Consider the following 20,352-nt stretch of genomic DNA (forward strand, 5'->3'; position numbering starts at 1 on the left):
CTCATTACCTAGGATATAGGATCACTGTCCAACCTCACCCCGCAGTGGGCAAGTTTTACTTCAGAATAACTTTTGAAATAAATTTCCCCAGAACAGCTCGCCCCTCTGAACAGGACTCTGAGGCTCCACTACGTTGCTGTTATTCCTGACAGAGTGATGAAATTTAAACAAGTGGCGTTTTGTAAAACCACCCAGCCTCGTGTGACGTTCAATGCCTGTCCGATTTGGCTCCAAAAAGCCAAATTTTAGATCCCCAGGGCTACATACTGTTTTTAATACACTCCTCTTTGTGTCAGTGATGGAAAAGGTGTCAGTCTGCTCTGAATCTCTCTGACCACCTCAGGAAATAGGCTTTTGGCTCACAGAGCGGGGATGAGAAATAGTTTTGAACCACCACGTCTCTTGGAGGGTGTCAGCGGCCCCTTGAAGTAAAAATGTGGCTGGAAACCCAGCTCTCTGCATTAGCCAGGTGAACCTGAGCATGCTGCATACACCCTCAGTCTTGGTTTTTTCATGTGTAAAATGGGAATGAATATGCGCACCGCGTGGGGTGGTTGTGATGATTAAAGGCATTCATTATAAAGAGCTTAGTTTCATACGAAGTGATCAGAAGTGTTCATTTCCCTCAAGTTTTCTTCTCATTCCTTTCTCCCCTACGCTTACAGCCACACAGTGTACATTCAAGAAAGGTTCCAATGAGGGCATGAGGTGTCCAGTGTTAGCCTCCAATCAAGCATCCATGAGGTAGTTCATGTATACATTATATACATTTAAAGAGGAGGTCTTAGGAAAAGCCAACCCCAGTCTCAAAATGAGCTTCCGCTCTCACTTGGATGCCAAGTAACACACACAAAGAAACAAAGGGCAGTATGGAGTTCATAGAGGAATCTTCCAGTTTAACTGGAGTCAGCTGAGCTGGATTCTAAACCAGTTTCTGCCAGTTATTCCCTGTGTGACCCGTGTGATAAAATGTATAGAAGGCTTAAAGTGTGCCAAGCATTGTGGATTATAGCACTTAATTCTCACACTGATCCATATGGTTACTCTTGCTATTATCCCCATTTTATAGATGAACAAACAGAGAGAGGTTACATGACTTGACTCAGGTCACAGTAAATACACGGTGGAGCCAGGCTTTGAGGCCAGGTAGTACGATTCCAGAGTCCACACCTTCCCTGCTGCACCATACTAAATGGGGGCAAGTCAGCCGCTGGGCCTCACTTTTTCTCATCTGAACAAAAAAAGGGCCAGACTAGGTGACATCTGGGGCTCCTTTTAGCTCCAACTTTCTATACATCTAATAAGAAAATTACGGATGTTAAGTAAGTTAGGCCCAGGGTGCTTTTAAGAGAAACGTCAAAATGGGTAGGATTGCTTCATTTCCCATAGGTGGAAAGCCACTAAAATATTTCTTCTGTGTTCCTGGTTCCAATTTGCCACTCAAAAAGCCAAACAAAGAAATCATCCTCCAGAGTTCCCTTCCAATTGATTTAGATCCCTGAGGCTAATTTTGACCACATTGGAAGGAGAAGCAGAAGGTGTGGAAATCCATGGCTTTCTGCACAACAGATACACACGATGAGAAGTCTGTATCCTCTTACACACACACACACACACACACACACACACACACACACACACACCAGTGTTCATATCGCCTTCCACTGAAGCTCATACCAGTTCCTCTAGCCAAGTTGTCATGGCAACACCAGCTGCCAATGAGATCATGGAAGACAAGGTCATAATGGCAATGGTACCTTAATATTTTACCTGGCAAAGCCACTTAGTTAATAAGATGAATAACTATAAATTGTAAACTCATAGGAAGCCAGGCACCATTCCTGTACATGTTTAGTGGGCAATTGGGGGTGGGGAATGGAAATGACAGCAAAGGGAAAGGAACAAAAAGGAAGAGAGGATGAGGCAGAGAGTGGGGAAGAAGGTCTCTGATGCTGATCCTTATTTTTCAGTGTGGACCACGCACAGGTGCTGACCCTGCCTGTACATGGATTAAGGAACTGAGCTCTTCCTAATGACAAGAAGTGGGGGGCGGGTCATGGGATCCTAGCCTCTATCACAAAAGCCTTATCAGAAACCCAAGGCGACTGCTTTCTGGCATTCACTTCTAGCAGAGGAGAGCAGCAGCCCAGGGAAGAGGTACGTGGTAGACACCAGCCTGCCCTCCTCCCCACTCCACAGCTGACACACTCACCGTGTAGAAAGGTCCTTCCGGCTGCCTCCCGGTGTCCCTTGGTGCCCATCATCCTTTACAGACTGGCTTGCCCCAGGGCTGTCTGTTGCCCATCTGAACCAACTTCCTACCGAACAAATCAATTTGATTTAGGGGTTTCCTTCCTTTCACAAGAAACTAATCACAGCGTGGGCCTCTGGCCAGAACTTTGGCAGTGGGGAGCCGAGGCGGGAGACAGACCCAGCTTACATTGAACCTTCTGTGCCATTGAGTTTTGTACCATGTGCATGAATCACTTACTTAGATTTAAAACACGCAGAGAAGACCCTTCTTTCCCCAGCCCTGTGCACCCTCCAAGGACTGCAGACATTGGCAGTGAGATGGGGCCAAAGTGGGGCAGTAGCGAAGCCAGGGTGGTTAGCCTTCATATAGCCACGTTGATGGGGAAAGTGATTTTCCACAAACGGGACTCGTGTTTGTCTTAAACTCTCATGCAGCCTGCTTCCAGGGCTTCCGTTTTACGACAAGCAGGTTCTGTTTTGAGTGCAAAAGCCGTGGGCTTTCTCTAGTGGTGCCTGGGGCAGGAGTAGCGCAAGAGCATGCAGGCTGCTTGGTGAGGTGGTTGTAGCTCGCCTTACCCACGCTCTCTGTACTACCTCACACCCACCGCTGGCCTCAGGAGAAGGGCCACCTACAAAGGCGGGAGAGGGATGCAGACACAAGGTGAGAACTGGGATAGAGTGTCAGAAGGCCCACGTTCAGCTCTGAGGCATCTTCAGAAAAGACACTTTACCTCCGTGAGCCTCAGTTTCCCCTCTACAGAGGAGCATAACTATACAGTCCTCATAGCATTGTAATGAGGGTGAAATAAAGAATATTTTCTTTTAACAAATACTTATGCTTCACCTACTATGTGCCAAGCATTGTTTTAATCTCCTTACAAATGAAAACAAGGCACAGAGAGTTTCGGTGGCACATCCAAGATCACATGCATCTGGAAAGGGGCACAGCCAGGATCCCAGCCTGACAGTCTGGGTTCAGACGCCACACGCTTAACCCCTTCTCTGGAAGGGTGAGGGATGTGTCCCATGGTGGCGTCTCCTTGTTTCTTCTTTTAGTAACTTTTGTGGGACTAGAAATTTCCACTACTGTCCCCTCCCCTTTTTTGGTTGGTTGATTTGTTCTTGGGTGTGACGGGGTAGCTTATAATTCCCACAGTTTTTCTACCAGCATTGCTCCCACTCCCAAACCCGCTAAGCCTGTGGCACTCAGAGCTGGGTGCTGAGCACTGCAGTCACTATGAGTGAGACTGGGTTTGCAGCATGGCCCTGCGTATGCATAGAATGACCAAATGACCCCACACTGGCCAGCTATTTAATATAGAGCGACTGTGGAGGCTTGGGAGGACTGAGGAATACTTATTTTTATTTTTGACTATGATAAAATACACACAACATAAAATTTACCATTTTAACCGTTTTTAAGTGTATAGTTCAATATTAAGTACATTTACATTGCCACGCAACAATCCATCTTCAGAACTTTTTCATCTTACCAAACTCAAACTCTGTACCCATTAAACAAGAACTCCTCGTTGACCCCTTCCCCAGCCCCTGGTAACCACCATTCTACTTTCTGTCCCTATGAATTTGACTACTCTAGGGACCTTATCTAAGTAGAATCACACTTTGCCTTTTTGTGGCTGGCTCATTTCAGTTAGCGTCATGTCCTCCAGGTTCATCCATGTTGTAGCAAGTTTCAGAATTTCCCTCTTTTTCAGGGCTGCATAGTGTTCCATTGCGTGTATACACCACATTTTGTTTATCCATTCATCCATAGATGGACACTTGGATTGCTTCAATTTCTTAGCTATTTTGAATAATATTACTATGAACATCAGTGTGCAAATACCTCTTTAAGACCCTGATTTCAGTTCTTTTGTGTGTTTACCCAGAAGTGGAATTGCTGGGTTATATGGCAATTTTATTTTTAATTCTAGGGGGACCTGTCATACTGTTTTCCATTAGCTGCTGTTTCATGTTATGTTCCCTCCAGTATTGCACAAAGGCTCCGACTCACCATATTCTCACCAACTTGTTATCTTCGGAGTTTGTTCCTTTTTTTATTTAATGGCATCCATCCTGATGGGTATGAGATGGTACCACATTGTGGTACATTATTAATTTTTGTTATGTAACTTAAAATACATTTTATAGTTTCTGCAATATTCAGGTGTTGCTTCCGTCTTGTATCTGTTGCTGAATATATCTCAGCTGTAGGTATTCACACAATCACATGATATTGGAAGGATAATTTGGTCCTTAAGTAGGCGGCTTTGATTTTTTTTTTTTGGAGACGGAGTCTTGCTCTGTCGCACAGGCTGGAGTGCAGTGGTGCGATCTGGGTTCACTGCAAGCTCTGCCTTCCAGGTTCATGCCATTCTCCTGCCTCAGTCTCCCGAGTAGCTGGGACTACAGGCACCCACCACCACGCCCAGCTAATTTTTTGTATTTTTAGTAGAGACAGGGTTTCACTGTGTTAGCCAGGATCATCTCCATCTCCTGACCTCATGATCCACCTGCCTTGGCCTCTCAAAGTGCTGGGATTTTTTAATGGTTTCGTTGATGATGATGGGATTTTGTTGACTCTCACATTCCTGGGGAACAGAGAGAAGAGCATTTACCCTAATCAACCTCTCTCCTCTCAGGAGCTCAATGCATCATCACGTCCAGGTGAGTCTCCCTCAGGTGCGTCATGTGCCTAATCCAAAGGCCCTGCAATGAACTTCCCCAGGAGCCCGGTTCAGCCAGGGCCCTACTTAGGTACACGACGGGAGGAATAATGGCAAACAGTTTCTCACACTGACCTCTCAGCTGTTCATTTGTCAAAATACAATTTCACATTACTGCTCTTCCCATTTTGGTTCACAGAAGTGACAGACCAGGCCAGTTACAGAGGATGTGCCTCTTAAAATGAGTCCTATGAATATGTATTAGTCATGTTTGAGGCTCTGCACTGATAATGGAAAGAAATCCATGATCCAGGAAGTAGCAAAATGCAGCTTGCCAAATAATATGAATAGTTTGACATAATTTTTTTTCTTTTCCTTTTTTTTTTTTTTTTTTTTTTGAGATGGAGTCTCACTCTATTGCCCAGGCTGGAGTGCAGTGGCATGATCTTGACTGACTGCAACCTCTACCTTCCGGGTTCACGCGATTCTCCTGCCTCAGCCTCCCAAGTAGCTAGGACTACAGGTGCCCGCTATCACGCTTGGCTAATTTTTGTATTTTTAGTAGACACAGGGTTTCACCATGTTGGCCAGGATGGTCTCAATCTCTTGACCTTGTGACCCGCCCACCTTGGCCTCCCTAAATGCTGGGGTTACAGGGGTGAGCCACCATGGCCAGCCTAGTCTGACATAATTTATGTAAAAAGTACATATATTTATGCTTAACGATACATAGACATTCCATAAGGATACTACAGAATTAACACTGGGTACCTTTTTGGGGACCGGGAGTTGGGTATGGGGGCTTCAAATCTTTTAACTTTTTACTTCATACTCTTTGACATGATTTGAATCTCCAGCCATAGCATGTATCACTTTTATAATAAAAATAAAGCTTTAAAATTGTCATTTTAGGAAAATAAAAAGGGTTGTAAAAGGGGACATACTAGTAATTTATGTCACGCCTCCAGCTGCGGAGAAATAACCCTGGCTTAGGCCAGCTTCCGTGAAGCAGAAGAGATGAAGCTCTGGATAAGGGATGTGTTGAGGGTGTGGTCTCGGGAGAAACGAACTAGGGTGAGGGAGGAAGCACTGGGAAAAGGGAAGCGCTGGGAAAGGATGTGGCTTTCCCTGAAGCCCTGCTTTCACCTGATCCCACGGGCAGCTCTGGAGCATAAACGCCTCAAGTTTGACCTGCCCTGAAACAAGCTGGGCTTTTCCTCCCTCTTCCCCAACTCAGTCCTTAGCTATGGTTGTCGGTGGGGTGAACTGCGAGGGGGCGGAGGAACTCTCAGCAGCTGGCTCCAGTCAACCAAGGCGGCCCCCACAAAAGGGTGCAGGTGTGCACCATTAGCACCAGCACCTGCTGCTGGGGGTGGGCGGGGACGCTGGGCTGACAGAAGGGATCCCAAGGGAATCTGGGTTTCAACCCCTTTCCCCAGTGACTTGGGAATCGAACCCAAACTGCTTTCCTTACAAACAAATGTATAAACTGTTAATTGATGTAGGAAATGTTTCTCTTCTGTTTTCTTTTTGATGGCCATGGAAAGGTACAGGCTATAGGACATTGTATTAAATAGCAGCTGAAATACTCAAAAAAAGATACAAAGAGTGAAAAACATCAGTTTGCATGAGTCCGATCAGACGGCAAGAGTTTTGCAACGGTGGGAAAAGTCCCTGGAAGGCTGGAGAAGAGGACGTGCCGGCCTGCTCTCGGTGAGCAGGCGGCGAGGCTTCTGATCTGCTCCTGATGGTGGTCAAGAAGACTTTTTCATTTTTTTTACTTCATGGACAATGTATATCTCATCACTGATTACATCTCCCTTCCTGCATTGAGAATTTGAGAAAATTCAAAGACAGATTTGAACCCAGGACTAGATAACCCAGGGAATAAGGCACAAGAAAGGCAGAGGTGGCTCTAGGAGGCTGTATTCCAAGGCCTACAATTCTATGGGCGGCCTTGACATCTCTGAGCGTCACAGAGGCCCAAGGGCTTAACTGTGAGTTCCCCTGCCCTCACCAGGCATGCCCCTTACCCAGCAGGCAAGGTCTCCCACCTGACCAGTCCCCCGTCAGTCACCGCCCCTCACCCAGGCACCAGCCGAGTGGGTTTCACCTCACTGCCCATCTGTGAAATTACTCAAGCAAGACAGGAAACTCCTCCCATGGGAACACAGGGTTACCTGGTCCTCCTGTTACTACAAGGCATGACCGTCATGGCCCCTGCAGGTCCACTCTGTTCCCAAGTGCAAGCCCCATGTGGCCCTACATAACATGCTATGTCCTCCTCGCCCAGGCAGTGAGTCTAGTGACTAATAAGCTGCTGTCCATCTCATCTGTCCAGTGGGGGAAGGGGTGCATTGGGGCTTCTCCCACTATTTGGGACAGAGCCCCTCCCCCACCAATAGGGTAAGTAGGAAGTGATCAGAACAGAGGGACGTTTTGAGTCACAAGGCTTTTTGGGAACATGCTGTATGTGCAAACTCTTAATGCCAGCAGCAAGCCCCAGTTGCTTTTCCCTTGCCTATGAAACAGAGCTTACTTCTCTTAACAAAGCAGTAAGTTTTAAAAGCTGACCGGTATAACAAAGGAAGGAAGTGTCAGAGGAAACAACAGGGCTGGGTGAGGTGGCTCATGCCTGTAATCTTAGCACTTTGGGAGGCTGAGGCAGGAGAATTACTTGAGGCTGAGTTTGAGACCAGCCTGGGCAACATAGTGAGACCCCATCTCTTAAAAAAAAAAAAAAGAACCCACAAAAAACAAAAAAACCTGACTGGGCATGGTGGCATGCCTATAGTCCCAGTTACTCAAGAGGCTGAGGTGAGAAAATTACCCCAGTCCAGGAGGTCAAGGCTGCAGTGGGCATTTTTTTTTTTTTTTTTTTTTTGAGACAGAGTCTCGCTTGGTCGCCCAGGCTGGAGTGCAGTGGCCGGATCTCAGCTCACTGCAAGCTATGCCTCCTGGGTTTATGCCATTCTCCTGCCTCAGCCTCCCGAGTAGCTGGTATTACAGGCGCCCGCCACCTCGCCCCACTAGTTTTTTGTATTTTTTTTAATAGAGACGGGGTTTCACCGCGTTAGCCAGGATGGTCTCGATCTCCTGACCTCATGATCCGCCCGTCTCGGCCTCCCAAAGTGCTGGGACTACAGGCTTGAGTCACCGCACCCAGCCTGCAGTGGGCTTTGATTGTGCCACTGTACTCCAGCCTGAGTGACAGAGCAAGACCCCATCTCTTAAAAAAAAAAAAAAAAAAAAAAAAAAGAGAGAGAGATTGAGAGAGAGAGATAAAACAACAGATGTATTTGGAAACACTCCTCTCTTATTTCTCTTCTGCTTGCAATGGCAAAATGCTGTCTCCTGGGATATCCAAGATAACTTAGCTGCTGTGATGCTAGGCTAACCTGAAAGTGAACTACTGAAATTCTGTCTCTAGAAAAGACAGATTAGTTGTCTTATTAGTTCTATACTTATAAAAGATAAATTATCACTAGAATTACTAAGAAGAATTTTGTGTTAGATCGTTTTTCTCAAATCTCCACTGTAGATTCATCTGCTCACCTGAGGGTTTTGAGTTTTATGGAGCAAAATTTGCCTAGAACAGGTTGTCAGCTTCTGTGGACACAGTCTACTCTCGGGTATCCCACTGGAAGAAAGAACAAATGAAGCATCCCAAGGACTGGAGGATTCTCTTCCCCCGGGGTATTCAAGGAAGACACCAGGGAACAAATTGAACAAAGTTTATTTCATCAACAATGAAAAATGCCCAGAAGGAAATGAAGCACAAGATTCAGTTACACAAAAATGAAAGCTATTGACCACTTGGCCACTTCTCATACTAAAAGAGAAGGAAATAATACGAAGTACTGGAAACGACATTATATTGTCCTCATGGTGACAACCAAGATGGGCCTGACATAAGCCAGTCCAGGCTGTATGTGTGGCCCAAGTGCACACATGTGGTTCTCCGGTCACTGAATCAGAACCAGCCAGGCCCCACGAGTCAGAGTCTCTGGGGGCTGTGATTCTGCATTGCAAACAAGTCCTTGGGTAGCTCTGAGGGTTCACCAAGGTTTGAGAACCACTGGTGTGGCTGACTTCCGTGAAACAGTCCCACTTTTACTGCTTTCAACTGTCATTTATACAAATTCAGGCAAAGAATGGTTTTTAGCATGATGCCCGATGTAGCAGATAAAATGACCTCAACATAGAGTTGATCTTTGCTGCAGTCTTTTCTCAGATGGGAAGAACTGATCATCCCTCTCTGCCACATAATTTGTTCCCTTGAGGTTTCATAGCCTCCGGAAGGTTCAGGTGCTCCCATGTCCACTTCCCATTGCCTTGCCGGGTTCCCATGGAGGAAGGCTGCCCAGGTCTTGGGCCAGTCTTAGATGGGCATTTTCATTCTGCAGGTATACACAGCACATTTCACATCAGTGTGGAATGCCTACTTCAGGCCATGCCAAGGATTCTAACTTCTTCTATAACCAGGAACTTCTTACACTCACCTCCAGCTGAGTGAAATTATACTAACAGGTGGTCACTTAAAGGGCACGCAGCTCAGCCCTTCCTAGACAGTCTGGATGTCATCCCTGGATTAGCCAGACTTCAAAGAACCATGGTTATAGACCATTTGCCTTGGCCCCAGAGCCTCTTTCTTGAAATGTGCCTTATCATAACCATCTCACCATCTCCTGAGGGAGGTCTGAGTCAGTTATCATTCAAAGCCTGCTGCGCTGAAGATGTCACCCACTGAACCACTCAGTGTCCTCTCTATGAATGAACGCACATGAACATTTTCTTTTGGATCTAACCTGTTTCTCCAGAAGGGGGTAATTTTGTCTTTTAGAGATAGGGTCTCATTTTGTCACCCAGAATAGAGTGCAATGGCGCCATCATAGCTCACTGTAACCTCAAACCAGGGAAGATGTGTGACTTATAGGAAGAGATCATCACCTCTTCCTTACTGCTTTGGTGACAAGGAAACTGAAAGCCAAAAATATAGTCCAGATTTTAGCAATTATTTAGGACCTATGACCAATATTCTCCATTGCAACTGGGGGTGGGCTGGGGGTGTGCATATGAGAATGAGCTCACTCCATCCACTACTCCCTCTGGGAAGGATTTCTGCAACACTCTGGTGATACTCATGCCTACCAGAAACTGGGAATGTCCAACTTTTGAGACCTAGCTAATGATGTATCCAAAGCACTAACCAGTACCTGCCATCTGCTAACAGAAATCCTCATGCTTATGGTTGTCCACAGCTCTTTCCGCCTTCGCCAAGGCCCTCGCAACAGAAGCCTCAGAGGCTTTCATGTGGGAGTCATGCAGGCGTCCCTGGGCCCAGATCTTTGCTGCTCACAGATGTCCAAGCATTGGCTAAGTGACTGGGAGTGGCTGACGAGTCACAGACTGGGGAAAGGAGGGTGGGAGGGGAGCCCATGAAACCCCTGTCCACCCCAGTATCGTAGCCCACAGACTCTCCCCAGACACAGAGAGGGAAACATGGGACACAGTGAGGATAGAATCGGGCATCATAGATGAGGTGGGATCTGCAAACTGCACACCCGCTGGTCTTCTGTCATGGCAGGAGTGAAAATGAAAACAGAAACTGCCCTTAGAGACAGGGGCAAAAAAAGGGCTGTTCCTCCTTTGTCCAGCAGATGGCACACCAAGCACTTTCTTCTCACCTGGGAGGAAAGGGGGACCAATGGTGACTGCCCGGGGAGAGCTTCTAAACTGAAATGGGAAGACCCCATGGGATTCACAGGGCCTTTCTCTTAAAGCCACAGAGAAGAATGAGCCTCTTGGTTTGAGCTGACACTTCTGATGAAGGGAGGTACCTCCATTCATGGCCACTCAGGGATTGGTTTGATGAGAAAGAACGAAAAAATTAAAAAATTAAAAATAAACACAGTTCAGCAGTGTGTAAATATACAGAAAGGCTACGCATGTGGCTGAGAGAAGCACAGTTAAGCAGGTGCCACACACCCCTGGGCATTGCCCTAGAAACATTCATGACAGCGTCTTCATACAAAATTCTAAAGCGTGGGACTTTGCTCATAAAGAGGCTCCCCAGCAAGCACTGACAACAGACCTGGACTTCATCTCTCGACAGCAACAGCCAGAGGGAAGGTTAGTGGTCACTGTTTGGTGTCATCCTGGACTTCCAGACATCTCAATTTACAAAAGGCTTCCAAAGCCTAACTGGTCATTAGGTTGAGGAGCTATTATTTGATAGTTAAGCTCAGAAACCAAAAACAGCTACACTGACGGCAACCCAACTCATGCAACCTGTCCAGAAACATACAAAACTGGTTTATGCCACCCAGCCAGCCGCAGATCATAGAGAGGTACACAAATAGCCAGGGGCAGAGACAGACTCAAGGCCAAGCAAAGAACCTGCAGCAGCGGCACACGGTGCACACGGCACTGCACTCCGCAATGCCTGGCTAGCAGGCCAGCCCGCCCCCTAGGTGGAAGCGACTGCTTTGACATTGGCAGATTTTACAGCTGACCTTGGGATGTTCCACCCATCACATCAAACCCATCTGATACATGGCTGGAAGAGACTGCACCTTCGCTTTCCCAAAAGGCAGCTAGAGTCACTAAAAGACTATCTTTTTCCTTTTAATAACAAAAGTCATCATAGTGAGTGAAGTTAAGATATATCTTGTTTGAAAGTCTGTGCACTTTCTATAACTTCAAGGTGACCATGACTGAATGACAGCAGCAGTAGCAACAACCAGCCTTGTTCTTGTACCAGTCATTGAAACTGCACTATGATTTGAAAAGGTCTCCCATTCTTTGCCTCTCACACTTCATCCCCTCAAAAACAATGATCACTTTGAAAACTCTTGTGAGAACAAAATTCCTACTCTGAAAAGAGCAGAAGTGATTTCCCCATGTCTAGGAAGGCAAGAGTTTCTTTAGTCCACTATCATATTCAGTGCATTTGGGTGGCTTTTTAAATACCTTCAGGGAAGATTTTATTACCTTTATGCCCTTCTCCTGAACCTCTGTGTGTGTGTGTGTGTGTGTGCGTGCGCGCGCGTGCGTACATGCATACATGGTATGCTGGACAAGGCAGCTGTCAGTCTTCATCAGCAGCAAGTCTCCACCTGGAGCACAGGTAGACACAGCCGCTGCACAGCAGGAGCAAGCCCAGCACCGTGTGACTGAGTGCCAGGACTCCAACTGCAAAGAGGTACAGGGTTTTGTCACAGTAGTCCTGAGGCTGCTGGAAAGGGGGAAGAAAATCAGGCAGGTACACAGAAAAGACCCAGTAGTTTCCCAGGATGAACCAGAGGAAGAGGAAGAGGCTCAGCAGGAGGTGGATGTAGTATCTGTGCGCATTCTGCCTCCAGGGGTATTCGTCATCGTCATCATCATCGATCACCACGGCCTTGGACAGCAGCCGCCTCATCCTGGTGGAGTCGTACAACAGGAGTGACACCTGGGGCGTGGTGGGGAGCCGTGTGGCAGGGCAGAGCAGCAAAGTAGAGGGGAAGAGAGGGGATAGAAGGTAGCGGTGGCAGGGGTGTTGGGGAGAGAGAAAGAGGAGAGAGAGGAAGGTGTCATGAAAAGTGCACACACTGAGTTAGAAATGCCACCAAGCAGCAAAATTTAATTTGAAGAATGAGAATTAAAACTGGCAAGAATGAAGGCATTAATTCGTCGCCAGCATCCTCAGTGGCGTCTTCCTTTTAGATGTGTGAGTTGGTTTGGACAAGGGGTTAGTTGGGGTGACTTGTCTCCGCATCAAGGTTCAGACTGACTCTCCCCTGTATTGTGCTAGCACATTTGCACCCACACATAATGTAAAAATGACACCTGGTCCGCATGCTAGAGGCCTTGAAATAGATCCCTCTCTCGGCAGAAACCCCCAGCAGACTTTTCCCTGGTACTTCCAGGCCATGTAACAGGCTTGGCCAAATCCAGGTACTGTGAGCCGTTTCCTCCCCACCCCAGCCCCGCCCAGCCTGCTTTCTCTCTTCTTGGAAGTTTGCACCACTCCCCATCTCAGGCATCTGGAATTCCCAAGTGGGGCTGTGGACTGAGAGTGTTGTCTCTCTTGTCCTCATACACCTTTCAAGTCAAGAGCACAGACCCTTGTCCTTGGAGTGATACTCTTGGGGGACAAAGACCATCTGGGCCCCTGGCAGATGATCCCTGACTCCAGCCTGACACGCCTTTGAAATTCTGCTCCCACTTGGTTACACAAAGCACCACAACCCACCCAACTCTAACTGGCCACAGATGCCTTTGTCACAGGGGAGCACACTTCCCCTGGAAATGCAGCGGTGGAAGGACACAGGTGGTCTTTGCTAAGGAATCCCTTAGCAGCTCCCCGTCTTCTCTGCCTAGCAACTTGATCTGTGATGTTTTTGAAAGCCTGGCCTGTGTATCTGCTCTCTCCGGCTTCCTAAGCTGCCTGCCTCTCCCGAGGCCACGCTCATGGCACCCCTAACCCTGGAGAGCAGGGCATTAGAAAGGATCCTCGGATGATGGAGGATGTAGCTGACTGGCAGAGGCGGGGACAGATTCTGAGCTTGAGTGAAATGGAAGGGCAAGCAGGAGCCAAGAGATGCAGCTAAGTGGGCTCCAAACTGTGAAGAGAAGCAAGGATAAAATAAAGAGACAGAGAGATGGGAATAGCGAACCCCAAGCCATGCCTTTGGGTGGGTGATGACTCCAGGTTTGGACTTGTTCCATTTAAAATTCTGGATGGAAATGCAGGTGTTAGTGGCCCGCAGGGGGCGGAGTCAGAGCCTGGAGGTGAACAGACAGGCGAGGACTCCTGCGGGAGATCTGGGAGCTACCTGTGAGGAGGTGACAGTGACTCTGGGAATGGGTGTTGTACAAAAATAGACCCCAGTACTGAGCAAAGTGCTTGACATACATTATCTCAATGAATTCTCCCAGCCTGAGGCAAGAGGTACTAAATAAACATGGGCGCAGGACCAAAACTGGAGCCATTGGGCCAAAATGTCAATAGCGATTTTCTCTGGGTGGTGAAATTTACAGATGATTTTGATTTTTTTCTTTGTCCTTATCTGCATTCTCTGATTTTCCACAATGGAGAGTTATTACTTATGTAAAGCTACAAAACCTAAGGAGGGTGGTTAGTTCAATGCTTGGTATGTGTGATCTTTAATGTCCATCCTCGCCTGGGGTTGCATATTATCCCTGTTGCCCAAATGAGGAAACTAAGGCTCAGAGAAGTTAAGTCGCTTCAGTGAGATCCACAGTGAGTAAGAGAATGAGAAAGGCAGTGATCCACACCTCTTTGACCACTGTCTACACCACAGTACACCGATGATTAAATCAGAGGAAATTGATTTGGAGGGTTCACTCCTAAGACTTGCAGCCTGGCTGGGAGGCAGAACATCTCCATAAGAAAAGGAAAGTGAGACCTTAGGGGACTTCAGAGAGACACCCACAGTAGAGCTGACTCGTGCAGGGAGGGCTGCCTGGAAGAAGGGGCATACTTGGGACCCCTATGCACAAGGAGAGGTGCGAGGGTCCTCTCTGAGGGGGAGTGGTGTGGCAAAGGTGAAGGGTGGTGGGTTTAGGGTAGGGGGAAAAAACCAACTGACGGTAGTAGGTTGGCTGACCGTGGCTGTGTGGTTGGGAAAGCCCAGGTTGAACACCAGCTCTGCTGTTGCCTCACTGTAAGCTGGAACTGAGAATCCAGCTCAAGTCTCCATCACTCAGATGCATTTCCCTTCCTTGCAGGGTCCCACTCCTTGGAGGAATTCCCCCACCCACCACGTGTCCACAGATCTGGCTGCCCTCCCAGGACTGGTTCTCGGCTACAATGATGCCAGGAGAAAGGAACCAGCCTGAGGAGAGAGCCGTGGCAAGTGGGTCCCACTGCCCAGACTTTCTGGAGCCACCTGGCCCCCTTCTCTCCCACTAACCTTTGAGGTTGTGAGCTCTTCCAATCAATGACCTTTTAAGTTAGCCAGGGCTGAGTTTTTGTTCCTTGTAGTCAAAGAATCCTTCCTGAAGCAAGTACCTGCCTCAAAGGGGCACGGTGAGGACTGAATGAGCTCCAAATAGGGCAGAGTCATCAGCATGGCATCAGCAAAAAGCACATGCTCACCAGGGTAGCAATCGCCACTAGGAAGGGTGATGTGGGAAGATGAGGGGAGTGCAGGGTAGGCGATGGTCACTGAATCCATGTTTTGGAAACTGTCTTTTAACACGACCCTCAGTAACGAATATATTTTATGCCAAGTCCTAGGCACCGGGTAACTGCATGTCCTTGTTGGCTTAGAGAAGTCCTGGTTTATGCTGTTGTTCTGGCAGGATGATTATTAGAGCCGCTTTGTACTCTCAAACGTGTCCCAGTTAGGATGATAAATTATACGGTCAACTCACCCAAATACACATGTTCATATGTAAGCATCACACAATACTTAACTTACTAGGCACTCTAATTTTCTATTTTATTTTTTAAAAAGCAGGTCACAGCCTACTTAATTCATTTCCTGATCTTCATAACCCTCAGTTCTTTTTGGTAGCTCCATGAAATGTCAGCTCACATCTCTTCGTTTCTCTCCATAGAGTGCAATACTGTGAAGCTATCTGATGCATTTCAGGAAGGATGTTGAGGCCCCCTCAGCAGGTTTGAGGTTGAATACGAACCATCATTATTACAGGTAAACTTCTGCCTCTGGGGACTCTAATCGTGTTTGCCGCTGCTCTAATGGTTATGGACTCACTGTATATTACCTTGCCATCATGAGCACAAAAATTTAATTTGGCTTCAAACGGTTTTAGATTGCCAGGGCAAAAAAATCAATGCTGCTTATTAGGGCCTTAGTTTGTTCATTAAAATAAATTACCTTTGGGTCCTGGGTTGGCTTTCAGAAAGGAAAAGTTTGCTGTTATTAAGAGGAACAGACCCCACGGACAGCAGCATCTCTAAAGGAAAGCTCCACTGGGCAGCTTCACGATGAGGTAGTCGAGTGAGAACAGGAGAGGCAGAGGTAATTACTGCTAAAAATGCTGCCCTTGTTTTAAGCACCTCTGTGGCACTCAAACCGTCAGAGCCTTCCCTTAACACTGGGGGGGCCATGGGGAAAATGTGGCCCCGCTGAGCCAAGAGCCTTTGGGTTTTCTTGGAGCTGAACAGAGTCCCAGGTAGATCCCATGGGGATACTGTGATGGGGACCATCATGTGTATTTGTACATTTTAGGACACTGCCCACCAGACTGCTATTAGGAGATGGGGGCATTTATCAGGGAGGTTACCTCAGACACAAAAGCCTCCAAAGGTTTGCCCCAAATCAGACGTCTCCGACGACAGAGTGGAGCTTGTGGCTACCAGTTGCATATAAGAACAATTTTCAAGACATTCCTTTGATGTCTTAGATCAACAACATGACCAGCTCCACTGGCCAGGATCGCTCCAAGGATCCCCGCACCAGAAGGCAGCTGGCAAAGAAACCCAACAGTGGTTCCGAATAAAAGTTCACACTTGGCACTCTTAACTCACTTTTCTCTTGTGTTACGGCTTTGTTTTTATGGAACCATCTTGGGGAAATGGATGCTTGTGTTTTCTGGCTTTGATATAGAAAGTGGTGAGGTGGGCTTGGAAGGCTGGGAAGAGTTGTTGATAGATGGAGGCTGACCGAAACTTCTCTTGGTAGGTGTAACATTGCTGTGGGCCAGGGATCTTGAAAACAACTGCACGCTATGCATGCCCCTGATATTTCTTCTTCAGTTGCTTTTTCTGTTTAAACAAATGTCAATACAGCCCAGGAGCAGATTAACTACATAACCTTGAGAGTCACAGAGAAGCACTCCTACCCCAGGCATAAGAATACTTTAATAGTTGATTGATAACTGCAGCCAATTAATCCTATGTTAGTCAATTGAGAACTAGGAGGTATAGTTGAAAGCAGAAATAGGAACTGCTAAATCAAACATATTTTAACCAAATGCAAACCCGGCCTGAACAGGAAGCTTTTTTAAAGCAGCAGTGCAGAGAAAGACCATGATTTCACTGGCTGAATTCAATGGTATAACTGGCAGTCAGGGACTCCTCTGCATCAACTCTTGTCAGACCAAAGCCACAGCTTAGCACACTGAACTCGACAGCAAGAAGGAAGCTCTTGCAAAGAAGCGCAGCCCTGGGTAAATGCCCTGCATCTGGAAAAATCTGTGTCTCTGAAGCCAGCCCCATCACTTCAGCAACCACGCTTAGGGGGAAGTTGTTTTGGCTCCCCTGTGAATAGCAGGCAAATAACAGGTGCATTCCAGGATGGCTGTGAGTTAAGTTTCTACAAGGACTACAAACAACAGATAAAGATACTTTACCTTTAAGGTGCCGACGATGCCACCCACTAGCAAATATAAAGGTATGAGGGGCTGTATAGGGCAGTCCTCCAAAAATTTCATTCCTACATAGGGCAAACAGAAGATGATTGAGAGAAATACATTCAAGAGCACAAAGCCTGGTTCTGAAAACGAGTGGAACACCTTCAAAAGCCAAAATGTTAAACATGCAAACCATATGCTTGTGGGATCTGCTCAGCCTCACCAGTCACCTGATCCCCAGGATGCTCAGTGGATTGACACTGCAGAACTCACTCTCACAGCGGAGTGGCGATAAATACTCCTGCGGACAGGGCAGGGACCATGTGTCAGTGCACCTTTTTTCTGGGTATTAACTGGCTATGGGTTGCACTCTGCTTTTCTGAATAGCCAGTGTATGAGAACTCAAGTTTTCAAGGATTCAGAATTCAAAGGATCCCTTTAAATATACAGTTTTCTTGATATGCTTAAAATAAGATTTAATTTATGAGTCACATTTCCAAAATGTGACTCTGTGAATGAGGTTCTCATCTACTCTGTTTCCAGGGACCAGGTGGCAGGGAGGAGCCGCTCTTCCTCCTTGTGTAGCGAGCCCTCTGCTGTGTTAGTCACAGTCACCATATGATCACCATTGACCATGTCACTCACTGGACCCCACGCTGGGAAACACGCGTGTGCTCACATATCCTTAGCTACCAGATACAGAGTACTACCAAGCCAGCCTGCCCAGACGCCTACCCTTTCTTAACGGTAATTTTTCTCCCCAAAGCAATGCTCTGTCTACTTTTCTCAGGTCTTTGTTCTCTAGACCTATTATTAACCAATGATATAATGTGTCTATTTAAAATATAAAGAAGAAATGCCCATTTCCCTCAGGGACCAGTCTGGCTCAAATGACCAAGCTCCAGATGAATTCTAACAGACACCTTTGCTATGGGAGACACTGACTGCCCAGCATGTGCCCCCCGCCACATTGCCCATCTCCCTTGTTGAGTAGCAAGGCAGTGTGACCAGTTCTGACCAGTGGGCTGTGGGACACTTTGGGGCCAAAGCATGTGTTTATTTTTTTTGAGACAGAGTCTTGCTCTGTTGCCCAGGCTGGAGTGCAGTAGCATGATTCAGTTGCAACTCACTGCAGCCTCAACCTCCCAGGCTCAAGCGATTCTCCCACCTCAGCCTCTGAGTATCTAGGATCACAGGGATGTGCCACTATGCACAGCTAATTCTTTTTTCCTTGTAGAGAAGGGGGCTCGCAATGTTGCCCAGGTTGTTCTCAAACTCCTGGGCTCAAGTGATCCTCCTGCCTGGGCCTCCCAAAGTGTGGGATTACAGGCATGAGCCATTGTGCCCAGCCCAGGCCAAAGCATTTAAAAACTGATACATGATTCGTTGTTTGCTTCCTCTGCTTTGACCACCTGGAAGCCATGGGTGGAGATGGATTGTTCTCAAGATTGAAGCAGCTTGGAATATTATGTCATCACATTGCCTGGGAAGTCTCCATGCCCACTGACCCATGATGGAATTTGCATAAGCAAGAAATAAACCCTTATAGTGTTAAACCACTGGGATTCCAGGGTTAATTTGTGACTGCAGCACAGTTAAGTTACCCTGGCTAATACATTTGTCAACAGATTCCAAGAAAGGGAATTCTTACTGTAGAACCAAAGCCTCCTGTTTAAATGACATTTAGACTTTTAGCTTTGATTTGACATTTTATTCCCTATAAATGCCTGATACTTAAGCAGAGGGAGTAAACTGTTTTTCTATGACTACACCATATTCCACTGAAATGAACAAAATTCTCTAGGTATACAGAGAACTATAAATTCAGAGCCCAAACAGAATTTAGTCAAATATACACATTGATCCAATCATCAACCTATGGAGGCTTGTCTTTTAGTTATCTCTGATGTGTAGCCGAATTTGTTATTAAATGGAAATACTTTCCAAGTCTCAACACAGCCTTTTCACACAAAGACCTTTAAGTACTTGGTGCCAAATTTTTTGGACATGGACCGCCTTTCAATTCAAAAGCCAGCTGTGAAATGAACACTGAGTAATGGCTTAGATATCTGCTCATTCCCAGTGAATAAAAACAGCTGCTGTTCACAGGAGAGTCAATCAGTGCACAGATGGCTTAAAACGATCCTAATAAATTTAATAAAAGCCGTCTTTCCCCCTTGGTTCTCACGTACTGCTTAGGACCTACCTAAACTCTAGATTTTCTTTCTTGTCTGATCTGCAGTATCGCGATTATTCTTTTTGGCTTTAGGTCTCTCCCTAGTTCAGTTGATAACAACTACCAGATGTAGTGATTTTTAAAATATTTGTTATTGTGATAAAATATCTCAACAAAAATTGCCATTTTAATCATTTTTAAGTGTATAATTCATCGGCATAATTACATGCATCATCTTGTGCAACTATCCCCACTATCTATTTCCAAAATGTTTTCATCACCCCAAACACAAACTCTATAACCAATATTGCTCTAGAAGCAACAAGACCTCCAAAACCCTCTTTCTGCAGTGGATGTGGTGATTTTAATATAATATCCGTGGGAATTGGCTTGTGAGGTCTTTTCTCTTTTATGCAGCCTTGTTGGTGGATGAATTGTTGCAGTTAAGTTCATTTGAAAGGTAACTGGCTGGGTGCGGTGGCTCATGCCTGTAATCCCAGCGCTTTGGGAGGCCGAGGTGGGCAGATCATTTGAGATCAGGAGTTCAAGACCACCCTGGCCAACGTGGTGAAACCCTGTCTCTACTAAAAATACATAAATTAGCCAGGCGTGATGGCGGGCGCCTGTAATCCCAGCTACTTGGGAGGCTGAGGCACAAGAATCGCTTGAGCCGGGTAGGCAGAGGTTGCAGTGAGCCGAGATCGTTCCACTGCACGCCAGCCTGGGTGACAGAGTGAGACCCTGTCTCAAAAGAAAAGAAAAAGAAAGATAACTAACCCGAGGGTCCAAAGGCTAGGGTTCTCTTCCCTTACAGATTTTGCATAGAATGCCCTCTGGAGAGTATTCCTGACTTCCTAAGCTGGGTACGCCTAACATCTGTGAACTCTTGTTGGAAGAACAGAGCCGCATGATAAATGTTAATTTTTG

General features: G+C 46.6%; 1 protein-coding gene across 3 annotated transcripts in view; it reads right to left on the reverse strand.

Moving 5' to 3' along the window:
• Positions 1–8,642: 8,642 nt before the first annotated feature.
• TMEM272 (transmembrane protein 272) overlaps positions 8,643–20,352 on the reverse strand; it is a 31,357-nt gene continuing 19,647 nt past the window's right edge. Inside the window, exons 4-6 of one of the 3 annotated variants that reach the window (XR_010582601.1) lie at positions 17,250–17,332; positions 10,139–12,375; positions 8,643–9,322 (exon numbers count right to left, since the gene is read on the reverse strand). Coding sequence is in view for 2 of the 3 variants with exons in the window: in XM_015438998.3 (XP_015294484.1) it covers positions 12,013–12,375; positions 17,250–17,332 (446 nt within the window). In the remaining variant the exon portion in view is untranslated. Of the gene's footprint in view, positions 12,376–17,249; positions 17,333–20,352 lie in introns of all 3 variants that reach the window. The other 2 variants (XM_074022078.1, XM_015438998.3) reach the window with 2 other exon arrangements.

The sequence above is a fragment of the Macaca fascicularis genome, chromosome 17 (assembly GCF_037993035.2).
Source record: "Macaca fascicularis isolate 582-1 chromosome 17, T2T-MFA8v1.1".
NCBI lineage: Eukaryota > Metazoa > Chordata > Mammalia > Primates > Cercopithecidae > Macaca > Macaca fascicularis.